Genomic DNA, 17,726 nt, shown 5'->3' with positions numbered 1-17,726 from the left:
GCCACGATGCTAAGACCGCCGGGCACTTCGGTTTCGTAAAATCCTGGAAGTTGGCCCGGCGGCGGTTTTGGTGGCCCAGCCTGCGGCGGGACACAAAAGCTTACGTCAGTGGTTGTCCTGTCTGCCTGACCTGCAAGCCGGGGGTTGGCAAGCCGAAAGGTCTGCTGCACCCGCTCGAGGTCCCGACCCGGCCGTGGTCAGTGATCTCCATGGACTTTATAACAGACTTGCCTCCCAGCAAGGGGAAAACGGTGATCTGGGTGGTGGTAGATCTATTTTCCAAACAGGCCCATTTCATTCCTTGCGCCAGTGTCCCCAGTGCTTCACAGTTGGCTCGGATGTTCCTGGATCACGTGTTCCGACTGCACGGGCTGCCGGACAAGGTGATTTCCGATCGGGGCTCACAATTCGTGTCCCGGTTTTGGCAAGCTTTCCTGCGCCTGTTAGACATCGAGCAAGGGCTGAGCTCCGCTTACCACCCCCAGACGGACGGGCAGACCGAGCGGGTTAATCAAGTACTGGAGCAGTACTTGCGGTGTTTCGGTTCCTATCATCAAGACACCTGGGTGCCCCTGCTCCCCCTGGCCGAGTTCGCGTACAACAACGCAGACCACAGCAGCACGGAGATGTCGCCTTTTGCCGTCGTCTACGGGACAGACCTGAGACACTTCCCGGAGCTTGGAGAGGTCCCCGCCCGGGAATCGGCCGACCTTCGCGAGTGGGGGAAGCGTGCCGGGAGCTGCTGGAAGTCGCTGCAGGAGCAGCTCCACAAAGTCAAGGCAGCGCAGAAAGAGGACGCCGACCGGAAGAGACGACCAGCTGAGGAGATCCGACCGGGGGATCGAGTTTACCTTTCCACCCGGAACCTACGGTTGAATTTGCCCAGCAAGAAGCTAGGCCCTCGGTTTTTGGGGCCTTTCGAGGTCTTGGCCCCGATCAACGAAGTTTCGGTCAAGCTCAAGCTCCCCAAGAACCTCCGGCACATCCATCCCGTCTTTCACGTGAGCCTTCTAAAAAAAACTCCGGACGGTGACGTTTGGCACCCCGTGTTTTCCCCGCCAGCGCCCGAGGTCCTGCCGGGGGGGAGCACCACGAGGTGGCGGATATCCTGGACTCTAGACTCCACAGGGGGAAGTTGCAGTACCTCGTGGAATGGAAGGACTTCGCTTTGGGGGACCGGGAATGGGTCTGGGCAGCGGACGTCCTTGCGCCCCGACTCACTGAACGTTTCCACAAGCGGTATCCTGGCCATCCCGGGGGGTTGGAGAATGGACCTTTGGGGGGGCAGAATGTCGTGGTTCGGTCCTTGGTGGCTTGGGAACCGGACCGAACCCCGCCATCAGAGGCGCCCGCGATCACGGAGGTAGGGCATGGTGATCACAGGCAAGCCGGCAGCTGGGCGCCCCACCCGATCGTTGAGGTGGCAATGGCCGCTAAAGAACCTCAATGTCCTCCTCCACCTTTTGACAAGGGCCCGGAGATGGCCCTTTGTTCCAGGAAAATGGGCCATCAGGAACCCCGGAAAACCTCGCATATGTGCATGAGTCATGATTGTATCAGCATGTTCCCTCCGCAAGTACTGGGTGGGGCAATACAGCCTAAGGAGGTGGGTTTTGTATAAAAGGGAGCTTCCACCTGGAGTTCGGTGGAAGCTCTTACTCCATACCAGCGGACTCCACGTTGCTGAAATAAAGCTTGTTCCTGTTGTATCGTTCACCCGGCCTGGCGTGACGTTTTCTTCAAAGGGGCACCCTGTTTTTTCAGTTAGCAAGCGGGTCCCCGACACCAGGGGGCAGGTGGGGGGTTATGGATGTACATGTGGGTTAGTGTTAAACCACAAGTGTGAGCTTGTATTAAACTACGGTAGAGATTATTTTTGTACCCAATGCCTTTGTTGGGTGAACCACAAAGACCTTTTATAAGTGGACTTTCATGTTCCAGATAGCATTTTTGTCCTTTTCCAATTAAAACTCTCTTCTTAGAGCCTTAGTTTAAATTATGAAGACTTTGTGGTACGTGTTTATGTTTTCCTCCCAAGGCATAATATTTAACTGCTGAGTCCTTGGGGTGGCTGAGGATTAAAAAATTCAGTTCACTCTGTCATATCGCTGAGGGTTTGAAAACTAATCCTTTGGTATTTGGGTTGCCAACTCCTGATTAGGCCACTCCTAGAGAATTGGGTTTGGAGGCTGATTAGTGGGGTATAATGCCATAGAGCAGTGGTCCGCAACCTTTTTAAGGCTGCAGACTGGTGGCGGTGGGGCGATCGCGCGGCCTCGCATGCACAGCTGTGCATGCGCAGCACTTCCGCGCATGCGTGCATGCGCTAAACTGCCACGCATGCACGTTTGCGGCCGCGCATGTGCATTGCACATGAGCGGCCCTGCTTCCCTCTCCGCCACACACAAAAAGAAGCTTGCCGGGCCGCAAGCTAATCAGCTGCTTTTGCAGCCAATTTGCTTTCGGCCTGGGAAGTTTCTTACTGCAGGGGGGGGGATGCGGCCCGGTGGTTGGGGACCACCGCCATAGAGCACGGGTAGTCAAACTGCAGCCCTCCAGATGTCCATGGACTACAATTCCCATGAGCCCCTGTCAGCGTTTGATTACCCCTGCCATAGAGGCACACTCCAAAATAAGCTTTCCCCTTAGGATGTGTATAGTCTGCAGATCAGGTTTTTTTTAAGTTATTTATTATTCAGTTTATATCCTACCTCTCACTTGCATCTTGGAGTGGCTAATAACATTGTTAAAATTGCAATAAATAGAGTAATTCCAAGAGATCTTCAGGCCCCACCTGGAGGCTGGAAACCCAGTTGACGCATCCTGCCACTGCTTAATGTCCTCAAGAATCACATACTCAGAGATGTGAATCTTAACGGAAGTAATGTGAATTTAAACATGGAATTCTGAGCAGCATCTTCCTTTTTTGAAATTTTTAACTGAAATCTCAAATTTCATATCCTCGAAATGTGAAGGTCATGTCACTCACAATAACCAGTTAACACCAATTCAGCACTTAAGATATAATACAGGATGGACCTTTCTTTGACCGTTTATGCACTGGAGGTTTCATGCTGGGTTGCAGGCTGGAGTTTTAGTCATGGCAAGTTGCCCCACCTCTTCCTGCACCCACATGGGGGAGCATTTTGCCCGGTGCACCTCATCTGCCCTTGATTTGTGTTCTTGCATGGATGCTGGGGCAGTTAAATTCCCAGTGCATAAATGGTCTTTGAGAAACCAACGGCCTCTTAGACAAGAAGGAACAGTTGAGATTTCTCCATGTTACAAAATGGCATACCACTTAGCTTAAAAGCAGTTAAGCAATCATTTAACCACGAGTGGGATAAGAAATCATGTAGAATAGGAGTGGGCAGTTTTTTCCAGCTGAAGGGCCATGTCTATTTTCATTCCTGGCAGGTGAGACAGAAAGAGCTGGCAAACCAGTTGGAGTTCTTGAGAATGATGGGAAACCCAGATGTGGCCCCCTCTTCTACTGGGATTTACTTAAGCGTTCTTCATCCGTCCCACGGTTTTTCAGGAGCATGAACTTTCTTCAATTGCTGACTGACTCTTTCAGCAATTGGTAACATAGCTTGAGGACAAGATGAAAAGCTTCCCTGGGATTTAGGTTTCCCTTCCAGTTCCCTTCCTCTACCCTGGGATACAGAAGGCAACTGGGGATGAACAGAGAAATCACAGCCCTTCCTTTGAATTACGAGCCTAGACTCTTTTGTTTTTTTAATAATGATTTTGAAAAACTGGATAATAAAATAAAAGGGATATACACACAAGAAGACGAACCATACAGCATACCATATGTACCAAAAACATTATACATCGTATATTCTCCCCCAACATCCCCTTCATAATAATTTTCAAGAGATTTTCCTAGAAATTACTATAATCTTTATTTCAGACATTTTAATTTTTAAATTTCATAACTGATATATTTTACAACTACAGTATTAATTTTATCACTAGTACATAATCCATTCTACATATTTCATCATTTCCATATACCAGTCACAGCTTTTAATACGCCTGAGTTTAAAAGAAAGTGTTTTTTAAAAATGTTTGTATTTAATTTAAAAGTGAACAAAAATGGAAGTTAAACATACAAAGCTGTTCTGCCAGGTCTTTGGTGGAGGCCTCCTCTCAGGCTGCCCTTTAATGTTTGGGCTTCCCCATGTGTCCCCAAGGCACCACAATCTTGGAGCTGGCTGGAGGGGGAAGGACGAGGTTTTTATTGCCGCTGTTGGGTTAATATTAGGTCATACTGAGGTTTTGTTATGGGTTTTATCGGGGATCTTATTATGTTTTGTGACACACACCAAGCCATCTGGGAGTGCAGGATATAAATCCAAAAATAAAGTTCTAAAATACAAATCACAAAGCTACCATAAAAACATCAGTAAAACAAACTCAAAATTAATTTCTCATTTCAGATAGAAAAGAATTTCATTTTTCTAATTTATCTGACATTTGGCCATTTAACAGAAAAGTTGTTAACATAACTGAATGCATTCTGCTAATTTCTCTAACCAGGCTTCCTCCTTCAGGCCTATGTTCCTCCTCTAGTTCTGAACAAAAATTAGCCTTGCAGATTAAGGACAAAATCAGAAACAACTTTGAGGTAAATTCTACATGATTTACAAAAAAGAATCTTAGGGGACAACAGAAGAGATAGTTGTAGCCGTCCTGTTTCCAAGCGCTCCTGCTCTCCTCCGTGACCCCCAAGGAAGGCCCAGAATTGCCATTGGTGGCCCCATATCCCCCACAGCCCCCGGGGGTCCCTTGCTCTATTTTTGCTCATTTAGATGGAAAGAAGTGCCGCTGGAATCACATTTTTATTAAATGTTATTTGGCATAAAATTCAAATTTCCTTCTTTTGCCGCTTGGTTAAATTCCTTACATCTTATAAGAGAAGCCAGTGGTGATATTCCAGGACCTAGTTTTGGTTTGACCTTTATCTAGGTATTTTCCAATGCCTTGAAAACAAAATTATCATTTTATCTCTTTTAGTCTGTTTTTTTGAAGAGATAAAGTGATAAAGGAAAGTTTATTATACTTCTCACAATGAAATATAAAGAATACTGGTTGAACGGGTTTTCTAGGGTGTGTTGCTATGATCTGGTAGTTTTAGCCCCTGATATTTTGCCACTAACTGTAGCTGGCATCTTCAGTGGTAGGACATGGAAATACAGAAACTTTCTGTACCAAAGTATTCAACAACTCAAATATTATTATTATTATTAATTAGATTTATTTCCCGCCACTCCCTGTAGGCTCGTGGTTGGTCACAATAGTCCTATCCCCATTAAAATACCCATTAAAAGACTTTAAAACAATCCCAATATGGTGGAAGCTCTCATTATTCTCACCCCCTGCTATCAGAGCGGCAGGAAGGGTGGGGAGGAGATCTAACTTACTAGGTCCAGGGGGGGGGATTGTTGGCACTCATTCGCTGACCCCGGCCTCAACCAAAAACCTGGCGGAAGAGCTCCGTCTTGCAGGCCCAGAGGAAAGCTGGTAAATCCCGCAGGGCCCGCAGCTCACCCGGGAGCTCATTCCACCAGGTAGGGGCCAGGACCGAAAAGATCTGGTCGAGGCCAGGCGCAATTCTCTAGGGCCAGGAACGATCAGGAGAATATTTTGTTCAGAATCCATTTTGGGCTGATCCTGTGTTGAGCAGGGGGTTGGACTAGATGGCCTGTATGGCCCCTTCCAACTCTATGATTCTATAATTCTATGATTTATTTCTCCCTTTGTATTCAAAACTTTGTTAACATTCTGCTTCTGCAATATAATACATTTATATGCAGTAAAGTACATTTATACACAATTTTTATACTCTTTCTTGTTCTGTCGCCTGTTTGCATAGTAAACACTCGAGCTCTCCACAAATTTCAAAATTGATCTGTTTCTCAGATAGTTGGCAAGTTTTCTTTCCCATTCTTCTGTGCCTGAACAAACATATTTGCTGCGTAGATGATTCTAGCTGCTACCACTATATAATCTAATATACCGATATTCCTAATAGCATATAGAATAGCATATTCTAATAGCAGTATTCCTAATAGCATATTCTTAACTTCCATGGGGAATAAAATTTTAATATATTTTACATTTTTCTTTATATTTCCTTCTAATATATTTTGGCTTTTTTTATAAGTCTACCACATATGGTACAAGGTTCCATCTATATCTTGATGTTCTCAACATTTTCCTTGATAGTTCTTATCTACTTTCTCAATACCATTCGGAGTAATTTACCATCTGAAAAACACTTTATACCAAGTTTCTCTTAACATCTGACTGTGTGTGAAATTAATTTATTTTTCCCATAACCATTCCCATTGATGTATAGGTATTTGCTCTCTACAATTCAGCATCCATTCAATCACACATTTTTTTCACTTCTGTTTCAAACTGAAGTAGTAACTTGTACTTCAATCATAGTAAATGATGATCTTTTTGTTTTATAATCAACTTTTAAACTCAATCATCTCTCTTAGAGGTCTTAGAGCACTTTCTGTCCTGATGATCTTTAATCTTGGAACCGATTGGTAATAGAATAGCCCTTGAATGTTGATTCCTTCATCTCTTAATCCCTTGCCAGGACTTCAGTGACCCCAGAGCATATTATCAGGAGAAGCTTCCATTGGAGGCATGAGTAGAGAATCAGGGGATGCAATAGGCTTCAACACTTGAACCATATTCTCAAAATTCAACCTCTAATTATATTATATGACTACTTTTTATGTTGTGTTTCAGCTGATTTCTTTATCCATAAATAACTGTATAAACCTTTACTTAGGTCTGCTAATTTAAGTTTCACTGTTCTTTGTCTTTGGTTTTTTTAATAAGAATTTTCTTTTTCTTTTTGGGATCTTTAATCTAGCACAGTCGAGACTAAGGGTGTGCATTTGGCTGAACTGATTAAAAAATATATTTTCAAGTATTATTTAAGCCAACTACAGATTCTTTTATCTGTATCTTTCACCTGAAAAACATTTTTCCAGCTTTTATTTGGATATTTTCAGCTATTCTGATCAGCTGAGGAGGCAGGAGCTCTTAGCTCCCACAGACCCAGCTGATCCCTTTAGGTCTGCATGCGGCAGCAAGAGACCTCCTCATCCATGCAGATTCCGGATACTGCTTCTACTGCACAGTCAGGTCTGTGTGGAGCAGGGAGGGAGAGGTAGCATCATATCTGCTGCTGAGCTAAAGATCAATCTGGCAGACCATCAGGCCTGCTCCGTTCTTTGCTACGTCCTTCAGGACCCTGGCAGGCTGTGTCCATTGATTTCATTACAAAAGCAGGTGGAGATTGAGAAGGTTAACCAGGGAGGACCTGAATATTGGGGACAAGCTGTGGCTTTCTATGTGATACCTTTGGAGACAATATCCCTCGTGCACATTGAATGTCTGATTCCTTGAACCCTTCACTATTGTAAAGTAGGTGAACCCCATGGCCTACTAATTGGACCTCCCACCTACCCTACGAATACATATTTTTTTCCATTGCTCCTTCCTGGTCCCTGCAGCTCCACTGGATCCCATCTGCCCTCCAGCCCCAGGTCCTCTGCCTATCTTGGTTGAAGGGCATGAGGGATATGAGGTGGCCCAGTTAGTTGGCTCCAGCACTTACTTGACTGGAAAGAGAATGAGAATGTTCATGCACCTGTCCTGGTGCAGCAATTCCACCGGATCTATCTCCAGAAGTCTGGCCTGGCCCCATCCTGGGGGGATGGGGACTGAAAGGGGGATGGTATCATGGGTCATTCAGGTTTCAGCAACAAAGAGGATTCCTCAGAGGAGTTAGGGACCTGGGGCTGGATGGACCAACATAGCCAAACCAGATTCAGCAGAAGAGGAAATGCAAGCATACAAAGACTTACATCCCAGAGCTTTCACAGAGTTACCTCCACCACCACCCAGCCCTGATCCAGCAGACGAAAGCCAGATGCTGGTTTCCAGCTGTCTAGGATCACCTGTACCTTTAGGGAAGCAAAGGTGCAGGCTTAGAGCACAGCTGCAGGAGACATCAGCCAACTGATGAGAATAAAGATGAATTGTTGCAGGATTGAGTCTGAGCAGCTGGAATTTAACTATAAAACATATGTGGGGGGGGGGGCTTTGTGAGGTATGGATGCAAGGTAAGCTATATGTCAACAAGCCTCCCTGCTTAAATCCTGAAATATTTTGGACTATCATGCTTGCCTGACCTGTGGAATCCAGAACCTTGGACGGAAATGATTCTGTACCTTGTTTTCTCCCTTTGCTTTGGGCATTTGAAAGAACCGTGAAGAATGCCACAATCTGATATCAGCACAAGGCCAGACCAATGCAACATTCATTTTAATTGCTGAAGCCACAAAATGTTTAATTTTTTTCCATCCAGATAAGTCTGCTGATATCAATTTCCAGATCTTCTGATAATTCATTTTGAAAATATTTCATTTTTATCCAGTCACATTTATCCCCAAATATTTGATTGGATCAGAGGCTACTGAGCATTCTGTGCTCTTTATATCTTCTTATTGCATTCAAGAATTTCATTATCATTTTTGTCTTCTGCGCTGTTAATTTTATATCCTGAAAGGTATCCAAATTCCTCAATATGTTCCATAACGTACTGTAACACTGTTAAAACCACGTCATCTGGATAACTTTTCATTTTCTATTCTATATCATCCAGTTTTATTCCTTTAACCCTCGTGTTTTGTCTGATCTTTGTAGTCACTGTAGCCAGGATAAATAAAGAAGGTGACAGGGGACAGCCCTGACATGTTACTTTTTATGATTTCTGTTAGTTTGCCATTTATTAAAATCTTTGCTTGTTGGTTCAAATTCTGGGCCGCAATCCATATTCCAAAGTACATTGAATGGAAAAGGCCATATTAGGTTATCAAACACTTTCTCTGCATCAAAAATTAAAATGCTGCTCTTTTTTTTCTTATTACAAATTCAGTTGCAGCTATTATAAATCTACATTATCTTTCATATACCGGTTTGTTACAAAACCTGTTTGATTAGCACGTATTAAATTTGGTATGCATTTTTAAAAAAATTTCTGCCATTATTGTGGTTAAGATTTTGTAATCTACATTAAGTAAAAAGATTGGTCTCTATATTTTAGCATTATATCACTGCTTTGTAACGGTTTCTGATAAGTCTGTGGGTTTGGCAGACTACAAGTTCTTCAAAAACATAATTCTTGTATTGAATCTAAACACCAACCAAAATACCAAACAACAATGGGAAAACACAGACTTATATACAATTCAGGGGGCCCACGATGAACTCTCAATTCTCACATTTTCTACTTAAAATAATTATCATATAAACATATTATTTAAAAAAAATCTCCTGCATCAGATTTGATATATATAAAGTAGTTTATCTTTTAAAGATATGATTTTGAAAAAATATATACATGAGATGTTAGTAAAATGTGACCTTAAAATTATTTTTTTAAACTATTACAGTAGTCACTATTGCATATTACAAGTTACATATTGTGAATAGTTTATTCCCTGCTTTGTACTATTATTATTCAATATATCTTTAACCGTTCCTGCGGAGCTGATAAAATAAAACAGTAAGGGCCCTGAGGGCGGGCCCTGTCTGGAATGAGGAAGGGTGCTGATTGGCCCCTTCCCCCGGACTGACAATTGGAGGGACCAAGCCGAGTGTGGCTCACGATTGGTCCCTTCGCGCCTCCCGATCTGCCCCACCAACTCGGCCACATCTGGCCGACTGCCGCCATTTTCCCGCTCGCCTCCGATACGGGAGGTTGCCGCCTGCCCACCCAGCCAGGAGGACCCGGCGCCGGCCCCAGCCACCAGCAGGCCGCCTCGCCACCACCCCACGTGGCTTCCTTCCACCTGCGGGTGCAACCAAGCCTCCAACAACAACCGCTACTGCAGCCGAGCCGCCGCTGCTTTCCCCCGCAACAGTGGCTCCGACGCGAGCCATGGCAGCGGCGCCAACTGCTTCGCCTACCCTGCTGGCCCACCCAGGATCCAGCAGCTGCTGCCTGCCACTGCACAAGCACTGGACGAGCCACCCCCAATGGCCGCCGCTGCATCTGCTTACCGAAGATCAACCTGCCGCTCTCCCCGGCACCCAGCGGCAGGATCTTTACCAGGCACCGCGCCTCGCTCTCCCGGCTCCGCCGCCGCGCCGAGTGCTCGCTGTCCTGCTGCTGCTCTTTGCCCTCCACCCGCTCAGCGACCCCACCCGCCACCTCGCAGGCGCCGACTCAGCGTCTGGACATGGCGGCCGACAGCAATGCGAGAACCGGCAACCCCAACTGCAGTGCCGTCGCCAGAACACCAAAGACCTCAACTCTGTCCTGCTGGCCAACACCGCCAACAATGTCTCCTCCCTGCCCTGCCACGAATCAGGTAGGGCCCGCGCCAGGGGGAGACTTGGCCGAGCTGGCAGCCGACGGGGGAGGGCCTCACCCCGGACCATTCACGGCCTCCGGGGCGTGCCTGGCTACCGCCAAGCCACACAGCCACCCAGACCAACTCCGCAGGTCCGCTAGCACCCGCTGTATTTAAACTACAGCGGGCTTAATTACTAGTCAGTATTATAAAATGAAACATGTTATAAAATGGTTTACCCCAATATTTAACAACAAACTTTATATAAACCAAAGCCCAGATCTTGTAATCTTTTATCATATATCATGTGTTGTTGTTGTTAGGTGCAAAATCATGTCCAACCCATCGTGACCCCATGGTCAATGATCCTCCAGGCCTTCCTGTCCTCTACCATTCCCCGGAGTCCATTTAAGTTTGCACCTACTGCTTCAGTGACTCCATCCAGCCCCCTCATTCTCTGTCGTCCCCTTCTTCTTTTGCCCTCAACCTCTCCCAGCATTCGGCTCTTCTCAAGGGGGTCCTTCCTTCTCATGAGGTGGCCAAAGTATTTGAGTTTCATCTTCACGTTCTGGCCTTCTAAGGGCAGTCAGGGCTGACCTCCTCTAGGACTGACCGGTTTGTTCGCCTTGCAGTCCAAAGGACTCGCAAGAGTCTTCTCCAGCACCAGAGTTCAAAAGCCTCAATTCTTTGACGCTCGGCCTTCCTTATGGTCCAACTTTCACAGCCATACATTGCAACTGGGAAGACCATAGCCTTGACTAGACACACTTTAGTTGGCAGGGTGATATCTCTGCTTTTTGGGATGCTGTCTAGATACATATATCATGTATGTTTGCTGTAATTACATTATTGCTTCCTTTTCCAAAAGTGTGAATATTTTATATTTTTTATTAAAAAGTATTTTGCCTTTAAAGTATTTCTAAATGTTAACTATCCCCCTTTTTCAAATTCTCATATACAATTTTTTAAATATTTTAACTTTCGTTGGTAGCAATAATATTGTATATTATCATCATTGTCTTTATCACCTAATTCAAATTATATGTCAGGGGTAGTATGTTCACCTTTTATCCAGAAAAACCTCTGCCCCCAAAGATATTGCCTACCAACAAGTACTGTGAGTTGGCTATATCTCATATTCCAAGTTAGTGGGTTCCATTCTTGAATCACTTATATTTTAAAATGTTTACTGTAGCATATCTATTGCTTTCTCCAGTTCCAGTCATACGTTTTCGTATATAATTTATTTTATCTTCCTGCAGCTGAAGAAGATCTCCCTCAGTCTCACCGCTGGTTTTGAAATTTTCTCTGATTTTCCATCCAGGATCTCTTGAGGAGACAAAGTATTAACTCTTAATTTTGGTTTGGGGATCACCTCCACTTCTCCTTTGACAGTGCAGTCAATTCTTTTCCCCAAATTAGTTCTTGTTTATCTTGCAGATAGATAATTTGAATATGGGCAGGCAGACAACAGAATAGCCAATTTCGTAGCCACAACTTCTTTCCCTACCAGCAAAGAGGTTTTCAGCAAATAAGGACTATTAAAAGATTAACCTCTGCTCCTTACTTTGCACTCCTAGTTGGGTTCCCCCCTCTCTGGCAAGGATGATAGACATTTCCTAACCTCTGCCTGTCCTTTTGGCCCCTCAAAATGAAGAGTTAAGAGAGCTGTAATAAAAAAAAGCTCCCTCAGGCCGTTGCCATTTGCCTGGAAGATTATTTTAGTGTCTGATTGAAAGTTTTAGTGCCTTCTGGTTTTGATTTGACAAACTTGCAAATGCAGAAAGATCTTCCCCTGAAGTCCCAAGCATAAAATTTACCTTTTGTTCACCAAATAGATTAAAGCCACAGTTTGCTAAATTTTCAAACACCTGTCTCAGTTCAAATAAATATTTTTCATAATTTACTCTCTTATGTAAACTTGTTTTGCAAACTTTTGTTATCCAGACTCCTTGTGATTTAATACTAGTAAACCCAAAATCCTCTTTTAGGCTCTTGAGCATTTCTTTTGCTGTCTGGGAATTTTCAAACATGAGAGTCTTGCAGTCATCCAATGATCCCATAATTATGTTCTTGGCAATCTAATTTTTAATAATCCAAAGGTCCAGTTCCTTGCCTTTGGTTCTTCTTCCTCTATGATCCCAGCAGTTCCTTTTGTTTCAGCGAGTATATTAAATCTTTTAAGAAAATCTTCTATAGTTCTCAGCAGTAAGTTTAGGAATTTGCAGATATCTGCGTGATCAGCCATCCTTATCACAGCAACATAGAGAAGAACAGTGTAGAAAAAATTAAAGGTAAAAAAGTACTAAACAATCTACTAATCAAAGACTCTACATCATTTTTAAAAATTATTCTAAGCTTCTGAATGACTCTGAGGCCATAACCTATTGGGTTAATGTAAAAAAAAAATCAAGTGAGTTGGAACCACGAAAGCTTAACACAATATCCCCGATCCTCCATGCCTTCCAGCGAAGTGGAAAATGCCATTCAAACAAGTTACAGAGATGACCAGACTCCACTGGTAGCAAGGAGAAAAATTACTTACAAAAGTAGAATCATAGAATCATAGAATCATAGAGTTGGAAGGGGCCATACAGGCCATCTAGTCCAACCCCCTGCTCAACGCAGGATTAGCCCTAAGCATCCTAAAGCATCCAAGAAAAGTGTGTATCCAACCTTTGCTTGAAGACTGCCAGTGAGGGGGAGCTCACCACCTCCTTCGGCAGCCTATTCCACTGCTGAACTACTCTGACTGTGAAAAACCTTTTCCTGATATCTAGCCTATATCGTTGTACTTGAAGTTTAAACCCATTACTGCGTGTCCTCTCCTCTGCAGCCAGCAGAAACAGCATCCTGCCCTCCTCCAAGTGACAACCTTTCAAATACTTAAAGACGGCTATCATGTCCCCTCTCAACCTCCTTTTCTCCAGGCTGAACATTCCCAAGTCCCTCAACCTATCTTCATAGGGCTTGGTCCCTTGGCCCCAGATCATCTTCGTCGCTCTCCTCTGTACCCTTTCAATTTTATCTACGTCCTTCTTGAAGTGAGGCCTCCAGAACTGCACACAGTACTCCAGGTGTGGTCTGACCAGTGCCGTATACAATGGGACTATGACATCTTGTGATTTTGATGTGATGCCTCTGTTGATACAGCCCAAAATGGCATTTGCCTTTTTTACCGCTGCATCACACTGCCTGCTCATGTTTAGTTTACAATCCACAAGTACCCCAAGGTCTCGTTCACACACAGTGCTACCTAGAAGCGTATCCCCCATCCAGTAGGCATGCTTTTCATTTTTCTGACCCAGATGCAGAACTTTACACTTATCTTTATTAAATTGCATCTTGTTCTCATTTGCCCATTTTTCCATTGTGTTCAGATCTTGTTGAACTCTGTCTCTATCTTCCGGAGTATTTGCCAGTCCTCCAAATTTGGTGTCATCTGCAAACTTGATGAGTAGTCCCTCCACCCCCTCATCTAGATCATTAATAAATATGTTAAAAAGTACCGGGCCGAGCACCGAGCCCTGAGGTACCCCGCTACTCACCTCTCTCCAGTCTGATGAAACACCATTGACAACAACTCTTTGAGTGCGGTTCTCTAACCAATTCCCTATCCACCTAACGATCTGAAAATCCAGATTGCAGTCCTTCAACTTATCCATCAGAACATCATGGGGAACCTTGTCAAAAGCTTTACTAAAATCCAAGTAAATGACATCAACCGAATTTCCCCGATCCAGCAAACCTGTTACTTGGTCAAAAAAGGAAACCAGGTTGGTCTGGCAGGACCTGTTGGAGACAAATCCATGCTGACTTCCTTGGATCACCAAATTGTCCTCCAGATGTTTGCAGATCGCTCCCTTTAATTTATTTTATTAATTTTATTAATTTATATTTTATTAATTTATAAAAGTAGAATCACATTTGTTTGTTTGTTTATTTTCACAGTCATTTGTCACCCTTTCCTGAGGACTTGGGACAGTTTATGATATATCATGAGTTAAAACAATAATTACATATTCATAAAGATATCTTTTAACTTTGTTTGTTTTTTATACTGCCCACCCTGATGGACTGGCTTAAGGCTGTGTACACTATTATATATATGCATACACAGAGAATGAAAATTAAGTTAAAACAGTTAAAGAACAATGATGGCTTCTGGTTTGAAAATCTTCAGCATCAGCAGTCTGATTTCTTGAGCCTCTTCCCATCTAACTCAAGTCCGACTATGGTCTGCGTCTCCCACTGTTGGAGAGAAAATGGGGCAGGCATATCTCCTTGGGGCCAGGCACCACCAGCTGGTTGGTGTTGGCAGAGCATAGTGCTCTTTGGGGGTTATAGATAGAAAGTGTCATGGCCCCGTCTCCAGAGGGTGCCTCTGCACCACTGCCTGAGCTCTTTCTGCCAGCTCCCTCGGAGGAAGAAGTGGAGGAGCTGGAGCAAAGCAGCAGGGTGCTGCTTAGAGAGGCAAGTCCCGATAGGGAGCCACAACCAGGTCCCAGCCAGACAAGCACCATGCCCTCTGCACCAGCATTACCTCCGCCTGCAGCAACACCCCTGAACAGCCCAGACTCATCTCCAGAGCGCAGGAGGGAATGCAGGAGGACAACGTTGGCAACACGCAGGCCAAGTGCTCGGCTTAGACTACAGCAACAGGCTAGGTTGGGCTCATTCATTGGAGGAAGGCTGAGTGCCAGGTGCAGCCACTTGGTGTGACAGCTCAGCTTGTTCTTAAGCACAACAGAAGTGCTTCCCAGTGTGGCTGCAACTTTGTGCACATGTCCACCCGTTGCCTTGACTGGTTTCCTGCTCCCCAACGCTTCGGCGAAGCTGTGTTTGACTGATTCCCGGATTGACTTTGGTAAAGATAAACGACAACTCTTTCGGTTCTCCTTTGGACTTTGTCAGCTAACCATTCCTGATAAGACCCGGACTGGACTTTTGACTACTCTCTGGTACACGCTTTGAACTTGCTGGACTCGGTAACCGTGCTTGCCCTTGCACTAACCCCGCGTGTGCCCGGCTAGGGCAGCACACTAAGGCTATCTCTCAGATATGCAGGACCTGGACTACGAAGAGCCTTATGAGTGAAAGCCAGTACCTTAAACTTGATCTGGAATTCAACTGGGAGTGGGTGCAGCTGTTGGAGCACAGGTTGAACATGTGTCCTCCAAGGCTTTCTCGTAAAAACCCTGGCTGCTGTGTTCTGGATCAGTTGCACTTTCCAGAGCAAGGATAAGGGTAGACCCGTGCAGAATGACTTAGAGAGGTCCAATCCAAGGGTGATCATCACAAAGATGACTGCGGCTGACCAAGTAGGTTGCTAGTAGTTGGGCTTGGCAAAGATGGAAAAATACCAGCCATGCTAATCTTGAGGCCTGTGCCTCCACAGATAAGGAGGCATTGAGGTTTACCCCCAGATTCCTGGCTGAGGACACAACGGACAGTTGAACCCCATCCAGGCAGAGTAAGTGGGCTTCCTCACTTGGTCCTTATTGTGCACAGAAATATTTCTAAAATAGTTGACTTGTTAGAGCTCTAAGCCCAGGTAAGTGAGAGGAGACACCCTGTATATAAGATCATAGAATCATAGAGTTTGAAGGGGCCATACAGGCCATCTAGTCCAACCCCCTGCTCAACGCAAGATGAAACAGAAGGCAGCTAAAGAGGCTCAATATCTAACCAATGAGAGGAGGGTATGCCCAACTGCCAAGTGTACCTGGATGGCAGAATTTTCCTAACCCTTTCCTTCACAGATCTTCTTGCATGCACAGTATCCATCAGTTTTTCCCACATGGAGATGCCTGGATACTGCCCATGAAGCCCACACATCATCTTACACAGCAAGTTCTGAGTTTCCGTGTTGACCTCATGTTGTTCATTTCCTTGCTCTAGGATTCCGTAACCTGCACGTGGACGACCAAATGGCTATCATTCAGTACTCTTGGATGGGGCTGATGATTTTCGCCATGGGATGGAGATCGTTCACCAACGTGAACTCCCGGATGCTGTACTTTGCTCCAGATTTGGTCTTTAATGAGTAAGTTGTAGTTTCACTGCGGCTGCCTGCCTGGGACTGAATGGGTTGGAAGGTGGCTGGGGAAATGCGTCGTCATCCTGGCCTCTTCATGGGCTTCTGAGTTACAGCAAGGACTGCTTCCATCTACACATCTGGGTGAGAGCCTGCTCTAGGTCTTTGTCTTCAGAAGCAAACGTTTGTATCAAGGCAGCCGACTGGTGCTTTGGGGGACATTCCTCAAGATCCCATTGCATTTTGACTTTGTCTGCAGCTGATGTTGAACACCTTACAAGGGTGAGTGGCACTGAAGCAAGACTCCGTCTGTAGCAGCCGCTTCCAATGTAACTTCATGTTGCACCTGCAACCACAAACATGAACTTCCGTTATGCATAATCAACCTCTAAGCTGATTTCACTTTATGTTCCAGAGCTTTCTATGACCCCATGAGGGAAACATTTCAGTGGGGCACCTTGTCCCCCGCAGAAATGTGTCCCTCTGGAAAACACAGGAGTGATGGACAGGATCCACTACATGGGGGAGGGGTGATTTTTTGCAGGATGCAAAAAAAAAAAATTAAAACCCCGGTCTACTCCACATTGTGATGAAGTACTGTGAAGTCGATTGGGGCATTGTTTGCCCCCTCTGAGCCATTGTAGGATAGGGAGGAGCCGGGCCTCCCCTGTCCACATGGGCCTGCCTCTGGACAATTCCTCTTGGCTCCAACTTTTAAAAAGGGACCATGGGTTCTTCCATGTTCCCTGTGGGTTGGGCAAACGAGGGCCCAATCTGGGGCAGGCCCAAGAGGGGGCCAGCCTGGCACTGATGTCATGTGGAAGCAGAGATTAACCCTGCTTCCATATGAGTTCTCTTTTGACCTTTTCTGCCTGTGCAGAATTGGCCCTAGTCAAGTAGCTGCTATCCAGAGTCCCCAGCAAGGCAAAAGATTTTCTAACACTTGCAGCCCGAGAGCTTTCTCACTGGAAATGATGGAGGCTGATCTGGAAACCTTTCCTATCCAAGGCATGGTCACTATTTATGCGGCTTCTTAAGCCTGCCATTTTGTCTCCTGGGAGCAGATTGCAACAGGATTTGGCAAACAGTAAAATCAAATGTAAATTAGGTAGTTTATTCTGACCCAGAAGTATTGTGTCTAGTTCAACCCTTCAGGCCTGATCTTATTGCTTGTTATTCACGCAGATGAAGAATGGAATATTTCCTGAAAACAGCTTCAATCAGTAGCTATTCAAAGCGTAATTTTGGAAGGATTCATTAATCTGAACATACTTGAAGCATTTCTGTTAAGACCT

At 45.0% G+C, this 17,726-nt stretch overlaps 1 protein-coding gene across 1 annotated transcript in view; it reads left to right on the top strand.

Annotated features, from left to right (window-relative positions):
- The window catches only part of AR (androgen receptor), a 206,602-nt gene that overhangs the window by 171,243 nt on the left and 17,633 nt on the right, over positions 1-17,726 (top strand). Inside the window, exon 5 of the mRNA XM_077308518.1 lies at positions 16,296-16,440. Within this exon, the coding sequence (XP_077164633.1) occupies positions 16,296-16,440 (145 nt within the window). The remainder of the gene's footprint in view (positions 1-16,295; positions 16,441-17,726) is intronic.

The sequence above is a fragment of the Paroedura picta genome, chromosome 13 (genome assembly GCF_049243985.1).
Source record: "Paroedura picta isolate Pp20150507F chromosome 13, Ppicta_v3.0, whole genome shotgun sequence".
NCBI lineage: Eukaryota > Metazoa > Chordata > Lepidosauria > Squamata > Gekkonidae > Paroedura > Paroedura picta.
This window is presented reverse-complemented; position numbering and strand designations above follow the sequence as displayed.